At 41.5% G+C, this 9,730-nt stretch overlaps 1 protein-coding gene across 1 annotated transcript in view; it reads left to right on the top strand.

Annotated features, from left to right (window-relative positions):
• Positions 1-1,633: 1,633 nt before the first annotated feature.
• The window catches only part of TENM2 (teneurin transmembrane protein 2), a gene marked incomplete at its 5' end in the record, with an annotated part of 375,214 nt that continues 367,117 nt past the window's right edge, over positions 1,634-9,730 (top strand). Inside the window, one exon of the mRNA XM_049648903.1 lies at positions 1,634-1,909. Coding sequence (XP_049504860.1) covers positions 1,634-1,909 — 276 coding nt within the window. The remainder of the gene's footprint in view (positions 1,910-9,730) is intronic.

Below are 9,730 nucleotides of genomic sequence, written 5' to 3'. Positions count from 1 at the left end.
ACCCTACCCTTCTTTCCACACCTCCAGCTCTAGGGCATATCCCGTGGGCTGCTAGTCTTGGCTCATTTTTTTGAACTTCCCAAATGAGCAAACCAGCATGCAAGCAATTGCAAGGACCCCAACATGTAAGGGTGAATCAGGTGAAAGTACACACAGCAATTATCTTCACTCAGCAATTTGGCTGCCAGGAGCTCCCTGCCATGTGAAAGAGAGGTTGCAGCAGGCTTCTGTGTGGTAGGAGAACTTTTTGACCCTCTCGCAGCTCCAAGTTACTGCCCACCACCTGTGGGCTGGCTACTCTTCCTCCTGCCTGGAGTAGCCTAGCTTTGTAGGAATTCCCCCATGGTATGCAAAACAAAACAAGAACAAAACGGTGGTGGACAGAGTGGGGGCATTGGCAAATTCTTTAGGATGCAAATGTGTGGCCCTTTCTACCTCTACCCTAAACCAGTTTGGTTGCTCATTCATTCCGCAAGTGCTGTTCGTTAGGAAATTATTGAGGGTACAGGGGTGAGTAATGTAGGCAGATGTCCACCTTCACATAGTATTAAGGGGTATGAAGAAACTTAAACAGGCTAATAGGATAGAGCACATAGGTGAGCAGCTTGCAAGAAGGCAAACAGGAAAAGTTTCTAGGGAAGGAGCAGGCTTGTAAAAATCAGTGAGATGGCAGGTGGGGAGAATATTCCACATGGAGGAACAGGAAATGTAAAGACTCAGAAGACAGAATGATATGGCATGTTCAAGCAACAGAAGTAAAGATGGCTACATTGGCTGGAGAATAAGGGGGCAAGTAGAGGCCGCTATTGGAAGTAAGGTAGAAGAAGCAGCTTGTGCCAGAGGAGACAAAACACGTAGGTCATCACAAGGAGTCTTGGTTTCTTTCTACATGTAGTGGGAAGCCGTTGAAGGGTGCCAAGCAGGAAAGTGATGAGACCTGATTTCTGTCTTGAAAATATTACTCTGGGGGTGCTGGGTGGCTCAGTCAGATGAGCATCTGACTTCAGCTCAGTTCATGATCTCACGGTTTATGAGTTTGAGCCCTTTGTCAGGCTCTCTGCTGTCAACACAGAGCCTACTTCAGATCCAGTGTGCCCCGCCCCCACTCATGCTCACGTGTGCTCTCTCTCAAAAATAAACATTATGTATATATACATACACACACACACACACACACACATACACACACACATATTCTGGCTGCTGTAGAGAAGAGATGCAGACAGTAGGGGGTGTCTGGATGTATGGCAAGAGAGGAAGCAGGGAGAACAGTAAAAGAGATAGTCCAGTGAGAGATTATAGGGAATTATAGTAGGGCTGTAACAGGGAAGATAGAAAGAAATGGATGTTTTCCTGAATGATTGCACTTCAGCCCTTTAGATGGATATTTCCACTCATGCTCATTTTGTGAAATATGTAGCTACCTGCAGTATCAATTTGGACATTTGGAGAAACATCAAAACACTCAAAAAAACACATTTGGAGCATTTCTTTCTTTCTTTCTTTCTCTTTTCTTTCTTTTCTTTTCTTTCCTTTTTTTTTTTTTTTTTTTTTTTTTTTTTTTTGGATATTTATATTGTGAGGTGGTTTCAATGTAACTTTCTCTGGATGCTCTCATGACACTCATTGCTGACCTTTGACCCCTCTGTCCTCTTTCCCAGGTCGTCCCATTCCACCTACATCCTCGTCTAGCCTCCTCCCATCTGCTCAGCTGCCTAGCTCCCATAATCCTCCACCAGTTAGCTGCCAGATGCCATTGCTAGACAGCAACACCTCCCATCAAATCATGGACACCAACCCTGATGAGGAGTTCTCCCCCAATTCATACCTGCTCAGAGCATGCTCAGGGCCCCAGCAAGCCTCCAGCAGTGGTAAGGAAACTGTGGTGTCTGAATGTGTGGTGTTGTCTGTGTGACATTCTCATGTCTCCGGCAGAATGACAACTCTGACTCGAGGGCTGGGGAGAAGGTGGTGTGGGCAGCATCAGGTGAAATACGCTTGTCGCTTTGTGGCATTGCTGTTCCAGGATACATTTATTGAAGGTCGCAGTTACTAAAGAGGTTTTGCTTATCTTAACAGGGCTTGGGCCTCCTTCAGTGAGAGGGATTTGCCCACTGCTGCACATGAGAGCGCTCGGGTCTCAAAGGTGAAGTGTAGAGAGACAATGGAATATTGAATTTTGTATTACTACCATTCTGGTCATAGCCGAGTGACCCTGGACACCCTCACGTGCCCAATTTGTGTGCATTTCAGATCTCTTGCTTTTTGATGGTTGGCTTCTGACTCTTTCTCGCTTGCTTGTTTAGATGATTTTGTGATTAAAATGCATTCCCTTGACATGAATACTGAATGCCTTGCCAAGTCTAAAGTGTTTGGGGGGTGACCTCTCCTATAACCCTCGGCATGTACCACTTCACTTGAATTTAACAAGCTGATCGCATGGTACCATGATAAATATTGCCTCTAAAACTTGAATTCTCCTTGTGGTTTTCACCTGCACAGAGCAGAGGCACTGGTCACAAGGTTCTGTGCCACCTCTGAGGATTTTGTGGCTACTGCTGCAGCTCCAATCTCTGGATTTTAGGTAGAATTGCCCTGGGCTCAGCAGTGGTCATGCCTTATTTTGATGTCTTGTTGGTGAAATGTTCACAAAACATATAAACATAGGAGTGGACGACATCTAGGGTTAAGTACCCATGGCCCAAAGAGAGACGTTTTCAGAAATTAATTGTTCCTGACCCAAAAGCTTTGGAGTTATCGTCTCAATATGTTAATTAACATATCCCATCAAAGGCAATAAGGAGCTTTCCATGCCAAGAGTGCACCTTGATGAGGTTGTGTTTTGGCTTCATCCACGAGAATATGCCACCACAGGCCTCAACCTCTGGTTTAGAGAGGACCCCCCAAATATACTGAAGATGATTCATTCTGAAGATGGAATGATGGACTGCTCTCTATGATGGCCCATGCCCTTCTTCAAAGCCAGGCCTGATATATTTAGTAAACTCGTATTCTTTTTCAAAAAAATTACCTAATCAAATCTCTCATCAAATGAGCAATCCATTGTTGATATTATGAAGGCCTTTAATCTACCATAAATCTTTATTAGAACTCATCAGAGCTTCTAGTTTGAGAGAAATGTGATTATGGCACTCTTAAAATGACATTACATCATTGGGGTGATTGGTTTATCATTTGGAGAAGAGACATCAATCATAACTAGCATAACCACACAGTAAATGAATTCAACCTTTCTACCGCGGAACAATGACACTGTAATTGCTCAAAATCAGGCTTAAAATGAAATCGGAAAATGCTCTTTCTTCAAATGTGATGTTAACTTAATGGAATATATTATGAAAAATCATGTTTGAGGAAATTCTATATAATTAAAAATATGTGGAAATATATTCCCTTTTTCCTTTCATTGGAACCTGATTTTAGCTACAGAACCACTTTTTGCTGCAGAGATTATGTTGCATTTAATTGAACTATCCTCGCTTATGTTTTGCTGCTTTTTATTTCATACTATGTAATCGTGATGAATATTGTATTATGAAGGACAAGAGGCTTTTGAAATGAGGTGCACCTGCTGATAGCTTTTTAAAAACAGACAATTATTAGGGAGAAAATGAGCTTTTAAAAAGTATATCCTTTTATGCATATATAGATAGCCAGGCAAAGATGATTTCCATAAGAGAGGTCAGTTTGTATCTCAGGGCCATACAGAACGTTTTCTCAGTGATAACACTGAGTGATTTCTTTTCCTTTTTGACATTGTATCAGATTGTAAGTTGTTGATAGGGTATTTTTGTTGGCTTTCTGACTAATCAAGACCTCATTTTGGTGGACACAACAGTTCTGTGTGTTCGGAGTCAAACTTATCCATTTTTCATCAGTCACATCAATTTGTTCAGCTCGCTTAAGATTGATAGTGATTTAAGCTTCAGTAACAGGGAAAATACCACAGAACATTTGAGGGTCCATTTTCATCCCAAATGAGAGCTGTATGGATATGATTTCTTCACCCGAGGGGTGAACACCCGATTGTGCAATACCCTTGTTTTCAGCAGGTACTTATATGAAAACTTGCTAAAGCTCTGGCCAACAGGCAGTCATTCAAAATTCTTGACTCTCGCTTAGCTAAGTGAGTGTAAATCCAGTACAAATATGTGTGCTCTTAGGTGTGTGTGTGTCTTGTGGAATGGATTTGGGGTCTAGGGCGATTTGGGGATTCTATCAAGATCTGAATGCTGTTGCCATGAATTTAGATTTGACATAAAGGATCAAAAATAGAGTTTGACACAGAAGATGCAAAGTACAAAGCCGTGTCTCCGTGTTCTGAATTGAATTTGATGAAAGGGGCTGGATTTTCTGTAGGTGTCTTGACACAAACAAAATGACCAGGTGATTGGTTGTGTTACGTTTAGCTGGTTAATTACACAGAATTTTTTAAGTTGGTTTCTTGTCACTGACCTTGTGTTCTGAAGATCTGGTACCAATTTGATCTTTGTCTCTTTCTTAAGTGAAATAAAACCTCTTCCAACATATTCAGCCCATACATGACAGTAAAAAAAATTTATTTGGCCTCTTCTTGTTGCTGTTAATACTTAACATTAGTGAAGCCCATCGTTAGGAGAGTCGCTGTGCACATTTCCTGCCCAAAGAGCCTCTGTTCTAAAGAGACAAACTGGACATAAGCTACACAACTAAAATGTTTTGACAACATGAAAACATCCTCAAAGCAACAAGAAAACTTCACCTTTATGACTTGACTGTCATTATTTTCTATGATGGTAGTGTATTTTTTAGTGGACAGTACTAAAACCTCAGCACCTCCGGAGCCAAATTGTTCTAACCCTCAATCTATGCCAATCGAGCAGATATCCAGATATGGCTAGTGAGATGCTTTGAAGAGTGGTGTTTTCCTTTCCCTTCAAGTATTTTCTTCCAGGTAGCTGAGCTCTGGCAAGTGGCTCATCCCGTGTTCTGATCTTCTGCCAGGGCGGGTTAGCTCCAGAGTTGTTTCCTGTATACAGAAGCATAATTTCAAATCCTATGAAATAACTCATCTGGAAAAAAATCTGGATCCCAGCAGCAGCATAATGGAGGATCCTGCAGATGGTAAAATAAGACAACCTTCCAAATCAGAATAGGGTTGCAGTTTGCTATCAGCATACAAGGCAGAAAATATACATGCAGCCACATGATAATCTAAAAACATTGGCTCACCTCCCCTCTCATAAAAGGTTGAATTTTGGGTTTTTTTTTTAAGTCTAAATAAAGGGTTTAAAACCTTCATTAGTAACATCAAACTATACAGAAGGAATGTAAAAAGGAAGTCTCTGCCAGGACCCTTTCATTTGGTCCTTTGTGGCAAAAGAGATGTCTCAGTTGGAGAGTCTTCATTTGTGCATTAAAGGTGCCCCGAGCCCTTTTTAAAAAAAGCAATGTCGGGGTGCCTGGGTGGCACAGTCGGTCAAGCGTCCGACTTCAGCTCAGGTCATGATCTCGCGGTCCGTGAGTTCGAGCCCCGCGTCGGGCTCTGGGCTGGTGGTTCAGAGCCTGGAGCCTGCTTCCGATTCTGTGTCTCCCTCTCTCTCTGCCCCTCCCCCGTTCATGCTCTGTGTCTCTCTGTCTCAAAAATAAATAAAACGTTAAAAAAAATTAAAAAAAAAAAGCAATGTCTTAGTTAATTATAAACAAAAATAGTACATCAGGACCAGCCAGCTTCAGGTTTCCATGAGTGGCCCAAGAATTCAGTTGCTTACCTAACTTAATGATTACCTTACTTATTCAGCATCAGAAAACAAGAACTCCATCACTTCCCACCTCTTGGCCAAGATCCAGTGTAGAGAACAACTCCATTCATTTATTCAGCCATCCATGCATTCACTCATTCAACCATCTATTCATTTGTTCATTTTCTTATATCTCCCCCATAATATTTGATAGCTTATAACACTTTTTTTTACTGGAAAACTATAATTAGATGACACAATAAGGGTGAAGGAAAAATGTATGGGAGATAGGGTGGGAAACATATGTATAGGCTCATATGTAAAGTCACATTCCGTTTTTTAAGATAGGCAGAAAATTTGATTCTAAGCTTCCTAGAAACCAAAGAAAAAAGGGAAACACATTTAGGACAAGATGCATAACATCCATGAGATGAAAACAAATCAACTTCTTCAGGGAAATTCTATGAATTCTCATAGGGAGGCCAGAAATAAATTTCCCTTAAAAGAGATAATGTGTGCATCCCAGATGACTAAATTCTCAGTACCATGCCATAATACATTTGCTAAAGAATTTCCTGTCAAAATTTCTTGTAAATGTCCCCCACATAAGCCATAGAAAACACTTGCAGTTAAAAGACAATTCTACAAATGTCCAAACATTGCACAGCCCAGGGATAAAACTTGATCCATAGATAAACCTTAGTTTTACCATGTATATACCGCATTCCCGGAGACAAGAGACCTTAAATATCATTGCTCATGACTAAATTTTTCTAGGAATTAACTGACTTTGAGGTTGTAGTTAGACCTATAAAAACAGACATTCTATGTTACAAATTTGTCTGCATAGCCAGAGATATGTTATAACTTCTATATTCTGATGAAAATGAAAGCACACCATTCAAGGGTGGCCCACCCATCGTCCATGGGGCTGGATTTGGGACAAGCAAAAAGGGGGTACCCAGAATTTTTCTTAAGTTAATGAAACTTCTTCCCCTTTATTATATTTTAGGTTTGGGTGAATTTTTTTTCTCTAACATACTATAAATTGTCTTGCCCTCTTAAGCAGCTATGCTCAGTGTAATTTAATTCAGTTTTGGATTTTCTGAAGAGCTCACAGCAATTACTATGCACATTGATGATTGTCCTGTGCTGATAACACTGACTCCTTTTCTGAAAGTCATTGTACAGCGTGAGGTGCTTTGCCACCTCTCCGCATGTCCTGCATTTTGACTTCATCTTCTGCCCTTTGTAGGCTCTGCTGTCTCCTCTGCTTCACTCCATCATGTGGAGACCTCCACCGCAGGGTTTCTGATCTCAGATTCATAGCAGATGCTCAATATTTATTAAATAAATTAATTAATTGTCTTCAGTAAATCCCTTCATTTTATTAATCGACTTATTTTTATCATGTATGATGGAAAAAAACAGATAATTAAAGGGAAGGAGGGCAGATCAGAATGTCTCCACGTGGGGAATATGCTTATTTTGTAAAAAATATTCAACAGACCTCTTTTGTGTTCTGTTTTGGACATTTTTAGGCACTGTAGGCCTTTATAGTTCATATTTAAATGAGACGGTTTTTAAAAACCCTACTTGGGCACATTGTTGTGGCAGGGCCAGTGCAAAGAACAGGGTGGGTACTCTGGGTAGGACTCCTGACCAGAGAGGGTACACCTGTCTGGGAAAGACTTCCTTTCTCACTTGTGATCTTAGGGTCTGGAAATCAAGTCCCAACGTCATTCCCTTTATCACATTGATTTTGTTTCGTGCGTGAACCACTTGGTTCTAAATTCTTCCCTGGCTCAACCTGGCTGTCTGAGTCAGATGTTCAGAGCTCCCTGTAACCCCTTCCTGGGACCCAGGCAGTGGTTGGCCCTGGCTGCTTCTCCTCCAGAGGAGTTCCCAGGCCCCTGGGCAGTGTGGCCAAGTCCAGGGTGGTGTCTCGAGGGTGTAGAGGTCACAGAGACAGCCACTGCTCCTGCCCTAAGTGCATAGCCACATGGGGTTCGGCCCTCAGCCTGAGAATTTTTCCTCCCCTTATGTTAGCTGTTAGGCCAAGCACTTCATATACCTTTCTTCATTTACTGTTATGTGACCCCCCCACCACATCCCAAGGCAGTAAGATTTGCCATTGTACCCATTTTATTGATGAGACAACTGAGGCACAGAGAAGTGAAGTAACTTGCCCATATCACAAAGCTGGGAAATGAAGAACCTGGATTTCAAATCCAACTTTCCTAACTTCAGAGACTTTTTTCCTTCCTCATCCCTCTCTTAAATGTTAAAATATTTGTGTAGCTTAAATAGATATACAGAATGCAGTGAAAACAATATATTAAGGGGGATGGGCTACAGTTTTTTAAAGTCTGAAAAAATGATGACGGCATCACACAATACTCTTCCACTTCTCTGAGAAGCACACGTATCCCCACACTTTTCCCCTAGACTTCGGTTTAATAAATTTCAGAGGGGGTTAGAAACTGTGACTTTATGGCTCCCTTCAAGTGTTCTTCTGGTCTGATAAGTTTGGGAATCACAGACGTAATGGGGCAGCTCTGAAGTGGAAATTGGAGAACTCGGTTGTTCTCTGCTCTGTACCTGATTCACCGCTTGATCTTTGGCAAATCATTCAGTTACCCTGTGCTTCTGCTTCCCTACCTGTCAAGGTTGTCCTTGGGACCAAAAGGTCTCTAACCTTCTATTCTTGCTCTAACATTCTTTTTGTAAGTCCCTTGTGCCCAGCTTGACCAGGCTGTCCCAGTTATAGGGCCCCCATACCCTCCTCCTGGGTAGTCTGGATTTCGCTCCACCCTCTAGGCCACTGACCTACAGTCAGCAAAGCAGCTCCTTGCCGTTTTCTGGCAGAAGATGAGAAATGTGACCTGGGGGCCTGTAACACTTAGCTGAAAATGTTAAAAACCAACCCGGCAGCAAGTGAAAAAAGCATACTGTCTCCAGCACTGACCTGGGCTCCTAGAGATTCACCCCGGCCTCTGAAACAATGTCTCTTACCCTGAGAATTGGGAAATGATGGTTCTCAAGACTCCTTCCTGATGCTGGTAACTAGCCCAGGAGTACAGCAAACAGAGACCAGACCTTTTCTGATGTGCCTTCTTGCAACACAGATACACTTTTTGATTGAAGGTCCATCAATTTCCAGCCCAGCTAGGGTTGGAACCGCTTTTCTGTACCATGGTGCAAATGAGCACACAGGCAAGATGGACAGGTAATTCCTTTGGAGATGCGCAGCATAGAAGTGACATATGGCACAGAACTGCTCCTCCTCAGCAAATAATCTTGCTATTGACAAAATTCCCAAGGTCGATAAGTGTTGTGTACATTCTGCCTCTCTATCTCTGTCCCTGTTCCTTGGTACATACACAAAGAGGTCCTAGGCAAGCCCAGAAAATAGTAGCTATATGCCACATCTTAACAGTTTCCTGCCCTAACAGCTTTTATCCAGAACTTCAGCTTCTCCCAAAGTCCCTTAAAAACTGCATTTAATCTTAAGTAGCTTCTTGCATACTTTTCAATAGCCATTTTAAAGTGTGGCCCCATTCCCTTATTAGAGATATCTCAGTTCTCTCTTGAATGAAAAGATGGATTACATTTACCAATGGGAAGTTTCAATAGAAGTTAGAGTCCTAGCCCCAGGTAAATCTCTTGACGTCTCCCAAAATAATACAGAGTAACCATATTCTTAAGAGTTGGACTCTGAGGTCTGTCCTACTTGGATTCACATTATAGCTCAGCCACTTTCTAACACAATAATGTTGAACAACATAATCTAGGTCTCCTTTTTTTTTTAACCTGTAAAACAGTAGTAAAAGTAATAAAGCTTCTACAGTTGTAATGAATATTAAATGACATTTTTTTGCATTAAATATTTTGAAAGGAGAATTAGACAGTTGGAGCAGAGGTCAGGTTTGATACTATTTTTTAGTTTAGCTAACACTTATTGTAGTAATATATATATATATATATAT

The sequence above is a fragment of the Panthera uncia genome (genome assembly GCF_023721935.1).
Source record: "Panthera uncia isolate 11264 chromosome A1 unlocalized genomic scaffold, Puncia_PCG_1.0 HiC_scaffold_17, whole genome shotgun sequence".
Taxonomy (NCBI): domain Eukaryota; kingdom Metazoa; phylum Chordata; class Mammalia; order Carnivora; family Felidae; genus Panthera; species Panthera uncia.
The sequence above is the reverse complement of the archived record's forward strand: the minus strand, read 5'-3'. Positions and strand labels throughout refer to the sequence as shown.